Source organism: Perna viridis, chromosome 9 (assembly GCF_037379345.1).
Source record: "Perna viridis isolate PV_CMFRI_1.1 ecotype Kerala chromosome 9, ASM3737934v1, whole genome shotgun sequence".
Lineage (NCBI taxonomy): Eukaryota > Metazoa > Mollusca > Bivalvia > Mytilida > Mytilidae > Perna > Perna viridis.
In genome coordinates this window covers 16,570,407-16,587,818 of record NC_142453.1, presented here as the reverse complement: position 1 = coordinate 16,587,818, position 17,412 = coordinate 16,570,407, and the positions used below count along the sequence as shown (strand labels likewise).

Sequence of the window (17,412 nt, the reverse complement as noted above, 5' to 3'; positions counted from 1 at the left end):
CACTTACCATTTCCGGTTTGGAGTTTCCATGTAAAAATGTTCGACATTCTCAATAAGAATGTGCTACTGATATCAGGTGTAGCCACTGTCATATCTACTGGACTGTATGTTCTTTGGGGTCCTTCACAAACCAAAAGATCCAAATCTAAAGGTAAATTTGTTAAAGGGGTTGAAGTTTTGAACTAGCAACAATTTAATGGACTATGGAGCTCTCAGACTGCTTATTGCAATTTTTCGGATGATTGCATGTCATTAATAAAATGGAGGTGAAACCTTTTAACGCTGCCGAAGTTGATAATAAGCTATGATTTGATATATTATACTCATAACAAATACAAATATTTTATTTAGCTCTAACAGTTAAAATAAGTGGTTTTGGCCAATCTTAAAATTACATGAATTGAACATATTGAACATGTGTTATATATAATGTATAGTAGTTACAAATGTAGCTCACTGAATTGAAGTTATAAAGGGTTATGAAAATACAATTTATATATCAATTGATAAGACTTTTTCTTTTTTCCATGCAGTTTGATATGAAATTGGAAGACAACCTCAGTAATTTAGGATTTTTACTGTTAAACAATATACTTAGTTTTTTATAATATTAAACATATCAAAGTTTTTCTATAAGGAAGAAATTTTCAGTTTCAGATCATCTCTTAGTGTGTTGTATAGATCACACTCAAATAAGAAATGTTCTTCGTTTTCAATGTTAATATGGCATACGGGGCATATTCTATTGTCTTTTGGAATATTGAGGCGTCTTCCTCTCTCAACCATAAGCTGATGAGAGCTAATTCTTATTTTGGATATCATGGATCTCTCAGCCAGTTAAGACAAATCATCTATATAATTTGGTCTAGTTCCAGACCTATAAAGTTTTCTATAAAAAGATAATTTTGAAGAATTACTGATATATGAATTTTGTTCTTGTAAATATTGATCTGATATTCATTGTTAACTTTATTTTTAGTGCACTTGGGTTATTCATTAAATAGCCAAAGCCCAAGGTATCTAGTAACCTTCTGGTATTAATTGTCCAAGTGTTTGAATCCTTTGTAATATAAACAAAATTGGTATAAAAGAGTAGTAATATTGGAATAAATATGATTTAGAAATCAAATGATTGAAAAATTAACTTTACATTGCAGGGGCAATATACATAGCTCTGCACGACAAGCATAGTTGCAAGATTTACAATTAACCCCAAGCAGTTCTTTAATAAATTTAGTATGGAATTTTTCAAGGTGATTTGATGTATTTTTTAGAAGTAATTGTTTTCCCAAATTTCACAGCAGTAAAGCAGTAATTGGAGAAACCAAAGAGTCAAATAGTTTCTCTAAAAGTCTACATGGGTTGTTTAATCCCATAACTTTCTTAATTTTGAAGTAGGCTTTTCTAGCTTTGTCAATCAAAATATCTATTGCTAAATTGAAATTTCCATTATATTTAATGGTTAAACCCAAATATGTACAATGTGTTACAGTTTCAAGAGGTAAATTGTCATAACCTACTAATGTGGTAAAATTTGTAATGATATATGGTTTTAATTGTCCTAAAGCATTTACTAATTGTCATGGTCAGATATGTCTATTGGCCGAAACGTCTGACATTCGTAAGGAATTATGGGTTGTTATAGTCCGAAATGTCTTTGGGTCAAATTGACAGGCACTGTAAAACATTTATGGTTTCTATATTATGCGAAAAGTCTTAAAATATTTCTTTTATTTTATTAAGTTTCGTTTCATTCTGTTTCGATTTGTATCGCTTAATTTTGTTTTGACACATTTCATCTAATTGTTTCGTTTTGATTCTTTCTCTTATAGAATATTTTTGTTTCTTTAACTTTTCACAGTTTTTAAGTACCCAAGAATTATGGGTAATATTGATTACTTAATTTTTGTATACATCTGGGCCCCATACTGCAGACTTAGTGTATGGCCAACCCTATCTTGGAAAAGCTATGAATCGATTTGTATTGTTTATGTATGCAAATGAAGCTGCCATGATGCTGTTTTTCAGCTCCTGAAAATGAAGGTACAAACCTTATATTAATGCATTTTCTTGTCATAAGTATACAGAACCAAGTCGATAATACAACATTATGGATATGATAACATTTTATCCTGCATACAGTATAGGGATAGCATAGCCATTCACCTTTTGTGGTGTAGGAAATTATGAATAACTATGCTACATACATGTATATAGATATATAGATCTCAAGCTGTCTGGAGCTTCAGATAATCTCTTTTGGCATTCGATGCTGGAGATATTTTTAGTTTTGACCGGTGGTGGTCAAAACAAAAAATATCTCCAGTGTGCCTAATCCGAAAAGGGAATAGACCTTCAGAGTTTACAACTTACATTTAGATACAAGTGTAAAACTGCTGCAAACAAGCTTATTTCATATGACCTGTTCTACAATGAGAAACATGCTTATAATTTAATTTCTAATAACAGTCCAAATATTAATAATTGATTCGAAATTAAAACATTGTTTTGTTTTGGATATTTTTATTCAGGGAGTTCTGATTATTTAATGGTAATGACTTAATTTAATGGTTAAGATGTATTCATATATATGTAGGTAACTTTTCATTGAATGTGATTACATATGCAGTTCATCGTTATAAAATCTACAAGTTCATACATGGCTATTGTGCTCTATAATTTTGATCAAGTACATGTGTAACCAAGCTAGGTTATACAAAATAACCTAGTTTGCTCAAAGAGAACTAAGCAATCAGAAAGCTTGTTTGAAATCAAATTAAACTATATAATGAATATTGTCACACATATGAACTACAAGTAGGCCCAAATCAGGTTATTTAGTGTACATGTAACATATTCGTAATTAGAAACATCCCTTTAGTCAAATACAAATATTAAGATTTTGTTAATCATTAAAGTGTAATTTTGCTAGGGATTATATGAACTGCAGAGTGTTGAAAAGTAGTTATGTTAATGATGTCATAGTACCAAAGCTGTGAGGTTATACAAAATAACTTGAATGCCTGTGTTCAATTTAGCACAGGCAATAGCAGGACTCTTATGATTTTTATCATTCTGGTGCATTGGAAATGGTAACCTAGGCTGAATAGGGCGCATTGAATTTTCACCTTTCATCCATTTTATGAATCTTGGAAATCAATTTCGTTATACATCTGATTTAAGAAAAGCCTAAGGCACTTGAAAATGTGTCATTTTGTGTTTTCCTTGCTTCAGAGTCAAAAGTTTGGAGTATAGTTGCAAAAGAACCAAGGAAATTATCTTCATATTACTGAATCATGAGAGAGTTGCTAAGAACCCTGATGGAAGTATTGACAGTGTAACTGAAATCTGACCTGTGTTTGAAATTTGTCAATCATACATGTACATGTATTTGTCAACAAGTTTTGTTAGTGGCATACAGTACATGTAAGGAGTATAGATTTTCAAACTCCCATTTCGGAGTCACTTTTCATATTGACTCCAGGAAATTCCCCAAAATGCCTAAAAAATCGTGGAGTGATCTTGGCATACAATGTACTAAATCCAAAAGGCAATAAAATATTCCCAGCTGGGAGTTTTTTTATTGCCCTGATTATCCTTTGAAGTACCACCTACATCCTGTCTTACCAGTCAAGTGAACATGATTACAATACACATGGTAATAAAATACTTCGAGTGACTCCAAAAAGGCAATAAAGTACTCCCAGATGGGAGAAATCACTTGAAGGATTTTAGGAGTGGATTCTGTGAAAGTCTGCGATCCACTGGACACCAAAATAAAAATAAGAGAATCCTCCCTCTCTGTGTGTACTGTAGCCATCACTAGCACTTGTTTTCATAAACGATCAGTGACTATCAAAATCATATTTGATAGCCCCTGGCTATTTATGAATTCAAGTGCCTGTGACAGCCATTTGTAAATTTCAACTTCAATGGCTTTTAATTGCCAAGCTAAAAATGTTGCTGCAGGAAGACAATTATATGTGCAAATGAAAAAAGAAAAACCTAACTGCTGGGTGTTTCAATTTCAGAGCATCAATTTTTCTTCAAATTTCAATTTGTTATCTGGTTGTTTATTGCCACTACTCGAGTTGAGCATTCTTTTAAAAATACATTTTTTAGATACATGTATCAGACGAGGTGATTCATGTATGTCAAAAACCCACTGAATTCATTTTTATTTCTCAGTCATAATCACTTACAGATCACATAACCAGTCTTCATTTTTAGCTCACCTGGCCAATTTTTCAAAACTCTTCTCCTCTGACAGTACTTGACCAGTTGGAACCAAACATGGTATGAATGTTCCTTGTGGTATCCTGCATAGAACTGATGTGGGGATTTTTGATTCGTTGAAAAACATGCCACCGTTACAAAACACAACATAGAACATAAGGGTCAGACAGTAGTTTTTCCCATACATGTGTATATCTCCAAAACTGTAAGGTTTAGTCAAATTCTGAAATGAGGGAAAGTGTTCAGCATGATGAGATCTTCGTTTTAATCTGTTAAACCATGCAGGAGTTATTGCCCTTTTTCGACATTTTTTTGCTATTTTGAATGTTATTTCTGTCAAATATCTTCTCTTCAGGTACCACTTGACCAATTGGAACCAAACATGGTATGAATGTTCCTTGGGGTATTCAGCGTAGAAGTGATGTGGGGATTTTTGATCCGTTGAAAAACATGGCCGCCATTACTGAAAATAGAACATAGGGGTCAGACAGTAATTGTTTGCATATATCTCCAAAACCATCAGATTTAGCATAATTATTTCAATTGTTTGAATGACCCTTATTGTAAGGCCTTCGAAAGTCTTCTGGGATCAAAATTGTCAGGCGACTCCTTGTAAGAGTTATTGCCCTTGAAATATACATTTAGTTTATTATATTTTGATGTATATGCTATTCCGATGCAGTCGGTATAGCTTTGCTTTTTACCCTTTGACCTTAAGGACGTCCTACTATGGAATGCAAGTCACCTGATCACAGTTCGTTTTCCCAATTGGCCAAATACTGATGACTTAGTGGCATTCAAAAAATCTGTATCAATAATTTGGAATTGCGTTTGGAAAAAACTTTATCGGAACCTTAAAAATTGCATGCCATGTGTTATTTTCTTGAAAGAAATGTAGAAACTTGGAAGGAAAAAAGAACAAAATTTTACTGCGTCAGCTATCTTTTTTAGCTCACCTGGCCAAAGGCCATGTGGGCTATTGCCATCACTTGGCGTCCGTCGTTGTCCGTCATCATTAACAATTGTTCAAAACTCTTCTTCTCTGAAACTACTTGACCAATTTGAACCAAACTTGGTATAAATGTTCCTTGGGGTATTCTGAATAGAACTGATGTGGGGATTTTTGATCTGTTGAAAAACATGGCTGCCATTTCCAAAAATAGAACAATGAGGTCAGACTGCAGATTTTTGCATACATCTCCAAATCTGTTAGGTTTAGCCAATAGCTTTCAATTGCTGAAATGATCCTGATTATAAGGCATACAAAAGTGTCCAATGAATCAAATTGTCTGACAACTCCTTGTTAGAGTTATTGCCCTTAAAAGGCAAAAAATTAACCAGGTGATCGATTCAGGCTCCTGGGAGCCTCTTGTTTTTAAAGATAGTACTTGTTTTTTCATTCACCCCATATTTCCAGTAGTCGCTCCCTCTGCCATGTTTCTTGGGCCAGGATGACCCCTGTGAAAAATTTCTAGATTTTTAACTGATTGCTCAGAGAGAAACATTGATGGCTCAAAAGAGAAACACATATTGCTCAGAGAGAAACACGTATTGCTTAAAGAGAAGCACCATATTGCTCAAGGAGAAACATGTATTGCTCAGAGAGAAACAACCAAAGAGAAAGCTTTTTACAAACCAACTTTCTATATTTCAACTTCTGTTTTGTCTGGCTCGTCGTCTGAGAAGAACCATTCAGTAGTACTGGATACAAAACAATATTGGAACAAAAATCTGGCTTAGGTAATATGAACTCTTTATTGGGAAGCACCCCTGGTTTGGCCTTCCACTTATGCGAAAGTTATGAATCTTTTGTTCATTTGTTTCGATCAGTGTTACAAATTATTTCATGATCAATTCTTATTTTCAGTTATCTACATGCAGATTTAATTGGTGGGGTTTGAATTATCAAAACGAGTGTATGATTCAAAACTCTTTACAATGTATTTGCATGTGAACATACATATTTAACATACACATGTACATGTACATGTGTATATTAAATATCAGATTTGTTCCTGTACATGTGTATTTGATTATTACCTCATTAGTTACATGTATATAGCAAAATTTATGATTCATTTACATATTTTTTTTTCTTTTTCAGATCTATGTCGAGGGCTACAGAATTTAGGAAACACTTGTTTCTTAAATGTTATCCTTCAGTCATGGGCTTCATGCAATAGTGTAGTCAACTGGTTGTCAGATTTTATAACAAGACATGAACAACAAACAAAGGACTCCCTGGCTGTTGCAGTACACAAAACTTTATCAGGTATATCATGTATATTTTTGTACTTCCTTCAAAGTACAAAAATAGTATACCATAATGGAAATGTCAATAAGTTTTGGTCGTGATGTATACAATGTTTTTGTTTGAAGGTACACAAACACATGTATACTGTACATGTGCTTGGGCCATCCTCAAACAAGTTGAACACTATAAAACTCATTTTATTGTATATTGTGAAAGTACTATTATTAATGGGGTACCAATTTTTGTGGTTTTTGTGGATGAGCCAGACCACGAAATGTGGTTCCCAATGATAAGGAGATTCCCATTTATATGTATACTGAAAACCTCAAAACCATGAATTCTCCCCAAATCCACAAAAATTAGTATCCACAAATTGAAGTACTTTCACAGTATGTGTAAAATCTTATCATGACCAAACAGTAATCTTAGGTCAGAGTCTGATTAAAATGATGGTTTACTAGTCAAATTAGCTAGAACAATCATAGTACAGACTAACAGTGGTCAAAGTTCATGAATCAAAAAAAAATTATTAAATAAAAATATATTTTAAACTGTGAATTGATGAGTTTACGAGGAATACTGCATACATACACATGTAATTTTTCAAAAGCTAAACTTCTGTACATTTTAAACTGGATAATCGATCCTCTTCTCTTGATAAATCAGTACAATCCAACTATAGTACAATGTTAAAAAGTGATATTCATCGTTCATAATTATATTGACAACTGTTTTATTTGATTTTCATATTTTCAGTTCTTAACAAGCAGGAAGACAATTCACATGATGCAGATGAAATGTATAGTCCAGTAAATGTACTAAATGCTCTCAGATATAGGAGATGGATTATCTCTCATGATGAACAGGTATTTTGTTTTTGCTCACATGGTATTGTATACTATTTTTCATACTTTTACACATCCTTATATGATACAAAAACTCAAAAAAAGCAATCTTTTGTCATTGTTTATTTCCCAATGTTACTTTTCATTTGTTTATTCAAGGTTTGTATGTGTATGACTATAACCCATGATGTACTTAAGCCCAGCTGTTTTAACATGTTTTCCATAATTCTGAGATCTTTTCACATGATAATTCCTTCCGATGATTTATCAAAGCTGAAGTTTTTTAGTATGCTATTATTATTTTTGTTTAATCAGCGTAAATCGACCCAAAGTTGTTTATATCCCATAATTAAACCACCAATTGAAAACGATCCTTTTATATTCATATTCTAAGTAAGCTTATAAATTGATTGATTGATTTAGATAAATCAAGTAGCATTATATATTGTAATTCAACAATGTTTATCATTTATATATATTTGAAATTACATAATATTATTCAATGCTTTCTTTCACCCACAAAACACTATTAGTTTCAATTTTTGGTATTTTTTTATCTTGGTAACTATTTATATTCAATCGCAACTGAAGTAAAACTTCAAACCTTTCATAACTTCACTTAGTCTAGTTAGCAAACATATAAAAAGTATACTGAGAACTTAGGGGTAGTATGTTAGCATCATGCACAGTAGGTCATACATGTATCTTTGATCCTCTGCTGAGTCACAATAAAGACTTTAAAATTGGTAGTTACTTCTTTTCTGCAAAACATGTAGTATTAAGGGTATAGAGTGAGGACCACTTGGCTTGGATTCAGAATAATGTGTCGAGTGGCTTCCTCCACCTGTGGGCTGTTGCTTCCTTGAGCTTGTACAAGAAAGATTCAGTTCAGTATGCAGGTGTGTTTGACTAGTACAAAGCAGGGTCTCTTGAATTGTTCAATCCTTCTGGTTCTAAAATGCATGCAATATATGCCATACACTGTTAAACCATAATTAATCAATCGTTATCTTTTTCAGGATTCCCATGAACTGTTTCATGTACTAACACAAACATTAGATGAAGATACAGCTAGGTACCCCAGAGTTGTCTCCCTTTTTGATACTGGGACATTACAGGTTAGTATTAAGTGCTCACTAAACCAGGCATAGTGGACATGATGTTTTTATTGCAGGTGAGCCATGAGTATATTCATAATGCAAACCCCCCCTCAATTTTGACTAAGTTGTTTAATTTTCAGTGTATATTTGGAATTTTGCTTCCTCTGATATAATTGTTGCAAATTTTGAAACATTTTCACATAATGCCATGAACTGTAAACCTTCAGCATACTCTTGTTGGTTTCTCATGGTTTAAGATGAAATGACAATACCAGTAGTTCTTTTTTTTTGTGAACAAAAATATTTTTATATTTTTTTTAGTCAACATATTGTGAACATTTTTCATAAAAGTTTAGGGTAATTCATTCTTCGTGTTCTATAGGGTATACCAAAGAAAAAATGTCACTTTTATGCATTCAAATGAATAAAAGTCCTCCTTTTAGTATTCGAAAACATATTCATTGACCTCTTATTTGACCCAATTTGGGTGTATGTGTTGCACATGTACACCATCATTTTCAATATAAAAAATGTAAATCTGATTTTCTTAGGTTCCTAGGGAATCACAAATTTGGGACACATTTTATTATTTATTACTTTGGTAACATACATGTACATAAACTTTCATTTCAACTATAAAAGAATAACATAATGCTGTTTTTGTGCTGCAGTTCATCATTTCAACTTCCGCAAACATTTTGTTTTTATGTACATTTGTAAAAAGTACTAAAAATTTGTTTCATGTAATTTTGATACTTAACTAATGAATTACTACATATACATGTACATTTTAAATCTACTGCTTAAAATGTGTGTTGAATTTCATTTTATATCTGGTTTGCAGGACTCAGAAATTCAGTACCAGTCAGAAAAGATTGCCCTGACTAGAACCAAGAGTTTACTACCTGTTCTACCCCACAGAGAAATGGAACAACCTTTCAGGGGATTACTAGCCAGTCAAATGGAATGTCTCAAATGTGGATACAGAAATCCCATTAAATATGATGCCTTTGACAGTTTATCTCTAAATCTACCTGCAGTACCAACCTTGGTAAGCACTGACTTAGATTAAGGGTTAAATTGTTTTTGTTTTTTTTTTCATTATTTTCAGTATGACATTTTCATTTGGAATATGAAAAGTGATACATTTCCCCTCTTACATCAATCACTTAGTAACTGTATTTGAAGCTTTTATTAACTGTCCATTGTATTAAAATTATACATGTAATTTATTTGATAAACTTGACATAATTGAGGACAGTATATAAAATAGTCTTGGACTTATAATGTTACACTTAGCAGTACCATTTAGATGAAATTTTAATGTTTTTTTTTCAATGTTTTAGCATCTTTAAAATGGTTCCGTATTTCCTAACATTTTGTGGAAAACCAAGTTCTGTTTAGAATAAAAGTACATATATCTTTTATAGGATTCAAACAGAGGTTAATAGGTCAAATTAGAAAAAAAGAGTAAATTCTAGGTTAATTTTTCATGCAAGTAATAATATCATTCATGTGTCAGTAAACCTGCTGAGGGGTCTTATGGTTGCATGTTTACCAACTCTACTCAGTAAACCTGCTGAGGGGTCTTATGGTAGCATGTTTACCAACTCTACTCAGTAAAGCTGCTGATGGGGTCTTATGGTAGCATGTTTGCCAACTCTAACTCAGTAAACCTGCTGAGGGGTCTTATGGTAGCATGTTTACCAACTCTACTCAGTAAACCTGCTGAGGGGTCTTATGGTAGCATGCTTGCCAACTCTAACTCAGTAAACCTGCTGAGGGGTCTTATGGTAGCATGCTTGCCAACTCTACTCAGTAAACCTGCTGAGGGGTCTTATGGTAGCATGTTTACCAACTCTAACTCAGTAAACCTGCTGAGGGGTTTTATGGTAGCATGTTTACCAACTTTACTCAGTAAACCTGCTGAGGGGTCTTATGGTAGCATGTTTGCCAACTCTACTCAGTAAACCTGCTGAGGGGTCTTATGGTAGCATGTTTGCCAACTCTACTCAGTAAACCTGCTTAGGGGTCTTATGGTAGCATGTTTACCAACTCTACTCAGTAAACCTGCTGAGGGGTCTTATGGTAGTATGTTTGCCAACTCTAACTCAGTAAACCTGCTGAGGGGTCTTATTGTATTATGCTTGCCAACTCTAACTCAGTAAACCTGCTGAGGGGTCTTATTGTATTATGCTTGCCAACTCTAACTCAGTAAACCTGCTGAGGGGTCTTATGGTAGCATGCTTGCCAACTCAAACTCAGTAAACCTGCTGAGGGGTCTTATGGTAGCATGCTTGCCAACTCTAACTCAGTAAACCTGCTGAGGGGTCTTATGGTAGCATGTTTGCCAACTCTACTCAGTAAACCTGCTGAGGGGTCTTATGGTAGCATTCTTGCCAACTAACTCAGTAAACCTGCTTAGGGGTCTTATGGTAGCATGTTTACCAACTCTACTCAGTAAACCTGCTGAGGGGTCTTATGATAGCATGTTTGCCAACTCTACTCAGTAAACCTGCTGAATGGTCTTATGGTAGCATGTTTGCCATGAGTGTGGGAATACTTGGGTTTAAGTTACGGTATGTTTACGTAAGGACACTTGCTGCTGTAAGGTTAAATGCAATAAATTTGGCTTAACGTGTCTGACAAGTACAAGGAAGAGTCTGTTCGAATGATCAAATATTCTCTTTCTGAAATGCATGAAATATCTGCCATAAGATCTTAATCCACAGTTAATCAATCAATTAAATATCTAGTAAGGTTTTGGATGAAGCCCTCTTTGCATTGAAACTCATAAATCATGGGAAAACTAGAAATGGAATGACAATTTGATTGTGTCTTTAGCAATGTAACTAGCATTGTTTAATTTATTCAGTCAGTATGAGTGTATTTCACTTAAAGGGTGGCCTGACATTGGAGAGGATGTTACAGAGATATATCAGTGAGGAGATAGTCCATGATATTGATTGTATGGGATGTAGTAAGAATAGAAAGCCAATTGTGAGGACAACATTTAGGAAGAAACTGACGATAGGAAAGGTATGGTTCTCCTGTATTGTCATAGATATATCAGAATTTTTTTTAAACCTACATGTACATTAACATTGATATTTACATACAGAATCTTTCTCTTTGAGCAGTTGATTATTGTATTTCTACATTGAAACAATGCTCGTCTACATGTATATTGAGAAATTTCAATGTTCAACTTTTGCAAGGTAGTAGAAGTTTGATATTCAACAGTTTGCCAAGTAAGATTTGTTTCTTATTCAGTGTTCTAGGATTTTTCAGAAATTGAGGTTTCCTCGGGAAAAATCCATATAAAATCAACTTTCCCACAGTCAATGACTGCTTTCCTAACAAAACAAATCCTTACAGCATATGAAGTTTTCAACTTGCCATGGGAAAGTGTAACAAAGTACCTAACTTTCCCTGACCCAAATTTCACATGTCCCGGGTAACGGGAAATAGGAATCCTAGAACACTGTTATTCTTAAAATAATGTTTTTGTAGCAAAAAAACATTTTATTTCCCTCCTTCACAGAAGGTGTTATTCATTAACAAAATTAAACAAGTAATAAAAAAGTTGTCCATGATAATTTGTTGTAAAATGCATAACATTTACTGATATTTTCCGTTGTCAAAATCCAATCAGAGGTGGTAACGTTTACTTTAGAAAATAAATTCTAAAGTATATTAGTAATGTGTATTGAATTTCAGTTACCAAAATGCTTATGTATACACATCCAGAGGACCCATTGGTTAGATAATGGGATGCAGGTCAAGAGATATGACAATGTAGCCTTTCCTCAAATGTTACATATGGATAGCTTTGTGTACAACAAAGCTGCAGGAAAAGACAGAAAACAGGGACTTGTTGGTGGCAGAGATGATTGTGTGTTTAGGTGAGACTTCAGATTTTAAAAAAGGTGACACTCCAAAAATTGATGAATACAAGATGGGAGGTTTAAAAACATGAGAATGAAGCATGACATTTATCATATAAAATAACTGAAACTGCTTTAAAATCCTCTGTAAAAATGGATTTTTTGGGCTCATTGTTTTTTTTTTAGTCTACGCTTGTGATATCTTGTTTCTCTCTTTACTTTTTTTATGTGCAATCTTTTTAATTCAGTTCGCTTCATTGTGTATATACATCATCTCTGTTTCATGTGTTCATGCTTAGGCCATGATTTTGGATTTTGACATGTTTGAATCATTCCATGGCTGATGCTTTGGTATTTATTTCATATTTGTCTACCTATACAGTGAAACCTGTCTTGAATGATCCAATAACCTACTTTTTAAAACCAGACATTTTTATAAGTTTCTTTATATAAATTTAATTGTATTTCGAACCTTGATGAATAGACACCTGTTAAAATCAAACCAATTTTAAAGTCCAAACGAAGTCACTGTATCAGTCAGTGTACACAGAAAAATATATAAAAAAAATCATACATAAACTACTCAAAAAGATCTCTCTATATTATCCTTAAATTAACAAATTGCATGTATGTGTATTTGAGATATTCCATCTTAAATTTCAAATTGAAACAAGACACACATTGTAAACAGCATCTTTTGAAACTTACTTAATGGTTTGATTTAAGAATATATATATTTACATCAATGTTGGAACTGAAATTATACAAAAGTTTGCAATTTGGTATATGCAATGTAGTTTACATGCATACACGCATGATTTTCTAAATACCACTTTTGATTACATATAAGACATAGATTTATCTCAGGCCTGATTTGCTGTCAGTTGATTGTTATCTTTCATAGTATCATGGGCTATGTTTGCCCATGTCCTTTAGCCATTGGTCCTTTTTTCTGTCTATTACATACACATTGTAGATACTATGCACTGAAATATCTTGAACTTTATGGAATATTTGCAGGGTTGTTTTATGCTGTATGCTTCTAATCATATCACACTGCCATTTATTCACTTGATTTCACACTGTTTTATTATATGGATTACACTATTTTAATTCATTCCTTCATTCATAGTTTTAATTTTTTTTTGTTATTCACAGTTTCCAAAGCCAATCTTCTGGTGTTAACCTGTTACGGGCATTGAATTACGACTGTACAACAAGAAGTGGACTTCACATGCAGAAACCACAGGGTCAGACAGGGGATATAAACCACAATAGTCCTGAGGGAACCATGTCATATAAGCTCAGCTCAGTCATTGTTCACCTTGGTGATGAATATTCTGGACATTTCATCTGTTACCGCCGTAGTCCACAAACTGTACAGGGAACCAGACATAATCCAAGATGGCTGTGTTGCTCTGATACTTCAGTGACAACTTGCTCTCTAAATGATGTCTTATCCAGCGAAGCTTACATGCTGTTGTATGAGAGAGCTTGATCAAGTCGTAGTGGTGTTTCAGTAATGCTAAGTGCTTTTTGTGTTCATATTAATGTGTATTTTATTTATGTGAATTTCAGCATTCTCTGTGATAATGGGTCAAACCTTATTTTTACCAAAAGTGTTGTTTTGTGAAGTTGAACTATTTATTTGTAAGATAGTTTTTGTGCTGTTTAAGAAGAAAGTAATGTATATTTTTATTTGTAAATATATGCCAAGTAAGTGCTCATTGTTTTAATATGTAATTGTAATATCATGCAAATCATGCATATCATGGATTCTAAATCATTAAAATCATGCAAATCATTGATTCTAATTCATGAAAATCATGTTGGTTTTTTTTTAGAGAGTTGTCTCCTATTTCCCATATTATGGTCTTTTCTAAGAATGCTGCTATAAAAAAAAGAGCATGAACACTGGGTTTTGGATATTGATAGAATCCTGGTTTTTGATTTGCACCTCTTCTTTCAGCCTAGTATGTAATCAATTTTACCTGAACTGATGCATATACACCGTGTATGCGAATTCAATAATAACTCCTTGTTTTGCAATGTCTATTTTAAGGATGCTTTTTTCAGTATTGCTTCTAAATGCAATGAATATAGATTTAAACCTGTCCTGCACAAAATTAGGTTTAAGGCAGTGCCATAAATCATTGCTGATGGGATTTTAAATGTTATGTACACATACATGAAGGTACATCTGTCCTATCAATTTTTCACTGCTAAAACCCTTAAGCCTTTGGAATGATTTGTAATATTAAAATGACTTAATGGTTTATACTATACTCTGATTTATCATTATATATTTTTTTTAATATCTTGAAAACCACAAGCCCTTGGGACCAGTGTTTAAAAAAAAATCCTAGTCCCAAGGGCCTGTGTTGAAAACCATTCAGATTCCCACTTGTAAACTAAATATATTCTTGAGTCCTATATTCCTTACTCGATCCATATGATAAGGAATGTATTATTACCATGGGAAATTTAATGTTTAATTATTATGTTTTAATTTCATTTTATTCGAAATCAATTCGAATTGATTCTCATGATAATCCTGTGTGTGCTATTTATATTTTTAGTGGAATGTACTACATTTAAAATTGTATAAACCAAACCCCTTTTGGACTTTAAAATTTGTTTGGCTTAGACAGGATTTCAGTTTACCAAGGTTTAAAATACATTAAAACTTGATGTAAAGGGACTTGAAAAAAGTGTCTTGTTTGGACAGGTATTTAGATTAATCTGTGTTCAGTTTATAGAGGTTTTGGATTATTTTGGGTTCAGTTTAGACTGTGTTTTATTATTTTGGGTACAGTTTAGAGAGTGTTTTATTATTCTGTTCAGTTAAGACAGTTTTTTTTATTATTCTGGGTTCAGTTTAGACAGGTTTCACTTTAGCATGTTACTGTAATTGTAAATTATTTTCTGAGGAAGATAATGTCCTACTCGAAGTGTATACTTCATTGTATTTTATCATGATAGTTACAAACTAACCTGACTATACAGACAAGTGTGAAAAGACTTTACATGTAATTCATGGATACCAATTTTCATGGATAATGGATGAAACACAAGTTTGTGGATTCTTCAGTTTGTGGTTTCGATGTTTTTGGTATACACAACAATGGAAACTCCTTTTTGTTGGGAACCAAATTTCATGGTTTGGCCTACCTACAAAAAACCACAAAAATTGGTATGCCACGAACTAATAGTACTTTTACAGTGTTTATAGTTTCTAGTGATTATTTCCATTCACATTTTAAAGCTTTGAGAAGTATATTAAACTGAAAAAAAAACAGGGTTATAAAAAAATGTAATATAATCAGTTTTGGATCCAGAAATGCCCTAAAGGGGGCCACATCAGTGATTTTTACTGATTTTCTACATAATCAACCCAATGTTTTTCACCATACAGTTCCTTCCCCCATTGATCCACTGAAAACATTTTTGTTCTCTTAATGATTTCATCATTATTTGTTAAAACGATTTAATATACATGTACATGTAACCAAGGAGTTAAGTAGAACAATCCTTGATGTAACAGTGCTTTTCCTTCTTGTAAATTTTCATAAGGGTCACGAAAATAGATGCTTTACAATCTGTACTTGGCTTGAAGTGTGGTGGGATAAAAGAGCTAATTCATGCTCCTCCAAATACCCCCAAAAATATATTTCAAACTTCAAAAATCTCTTTCTGACAATGCCGTCCTGATGAAGTCACACAGTGAAATAACCGATTTTTAGATTGATAAAATTGTAATATTACTATGAAAATGTATAATAAACATTGTCACTTTTGAATGTTTAGCAATATTCAACTCAAATTGTGCACTGTAATGAAACAACTGGTTTTTGCCTAGTACAAAAAAAAACATTTAAATGGTGTATCCATGAAATATATTTAGTACATGTATAGAGTATTTTAGAGGTATTAGCAGTTGAATATGAACACACAGTTGTATGTACATCTAATTTAAAATTCTCCGACTGTACATTTAATGTACCATTCTATGACTGTTTTAATGTTTATAAATGTATGGTTATATCATCTTGTTGTCTGACTATTGTGAGCTGCAAAGACGTGCTTATTTAGAAATCATTTTAATTTTTATTATGATGTGAACTATGTCATCATTTAATCAAACTTTTATGATGTCAGTGTGGGAAAATTCAGTGTTCTGAGAACTTCAAGATAAATAGAATGATTACTTAGAAAAAGATGAAGATAAATTGGATAATTAATAAGAAAGAGTAAATAACCGTAAATATTATCACCACTTCAATCTCCAAGTGTACTTAGGCACAAGTAATTATTTTTTGGTTATTAAGAAAAAAACAAGTCATAATCCTATTTATAGTATTTGTTTTCTCCATAATTTCTTGCCGTTTTCAACATCAACTTGAAATTTTGTGATCAGCAGATTGGTATCCGTATTGTTACATTTTGTGGAAGCAAATCTGAGAGTGAAATTACTGAATTTATTTGGCATGTGATTTGTCATGATTTATTACATTGCAGGTAACATCAATAAAATAGCAGCAGGTAGTAATGTCTGCCCCCAATTTGGTGGTTATACATTGTTTTTGTCCTGTCTGTCTGTCACACTTTTGTAAGAGCAATTCCTCTGGAACTACTGCAATTCATGAAATGTCAGTGGCAGTTGTACATTTTACCAGGAATACATTATCCACGGAAATGTGTTTGAGTTCTACCCCTTTGAACATTTGAACTTTGGGTTTCTGTTTTATCCAATGATACCTTTAGGAGTAAATGGAATTTATAGATTACTTAATTAATACTTACAGCTGAATTATAAAACATGTCATGTTTGTTGATGGTTGACTTCAAAATGAGGTACATCCTAGCTTGTGTCATTTGTTAAAAAAGATTCTTGTCAATAAAATGTTTGCCTTAAAAAAAATAAGAGTTTTCTTCACCAAGAAGATATCCAGTCTCAGATTTATAACATTAATACATTGTAGTGGAACCACCAAAAAGGGAAAATAGATTATACTAGGAGTATAAGGTATACAAGTTTATTTGACTCTTTATATAAGGGCTCTCGAGGAGCAAGTACAACACTATTGATT

The 17,412-nt window shown here is 32.8% G+C and overlaps 1 protein-coding gene across 1 annotated transcript; it reads left to right on the top strand.

Moving 5' to 3' along the window:
* Nucleotides 1–17,246, top strand: LOC148606980 (ubiquitin carboxyl-terminal hydrolase 30-like). Its single transcript, XM_088544274.1, has 8 exons — nucleotides 1–151; nucleotides 6,341–6,508; nucleotides 7,247–7,356; nucleotides 8,355–8,453; nucleotides 9,280–9,486; nucleotides 11,337–11,474; nucleotides 12,156–12,340; nucleotides 13,481–17,246. Exons 1-8 carry the CDS (start codon nucleotides 37–39, stop codon nucleotides 13,818–13,820), a joined length of 1,362 nt encoding a protein of 453 aa, XP_088400400.1. The 5' UTR covers nucleotides 1–36; the 3' UTR covers nucleotides 13,821–17,246.
* The last annotated feature ends 166 nt before the right edge of the window (nucleotides 17,247–17,412 follow it).

Bases quoted from the DNA above. Each gene is read 5' to 3' on its own strand.
- LOC148606980 (XM_088544274.1), top strand. From the start codon at position 37: ATGTTCGACATTCTCAATAAGAATGTGCTACTGATATCAGGTGTAGCC. The intron at 152-6,340 runs GTAAATTTGTTA...TTTCTTTTTCAG, and splicing joins CAAAAGATCCAAATCTAAAG to ATCTATGTCGAGGGCTACAG. The intron at 11,475-12,155 runs GTATGGTTCTCC...ATTGAATTTCAG, and splicing joins AGAAACTGACGATAGGAAAG to TTACCAAAATGCTTATGTAT.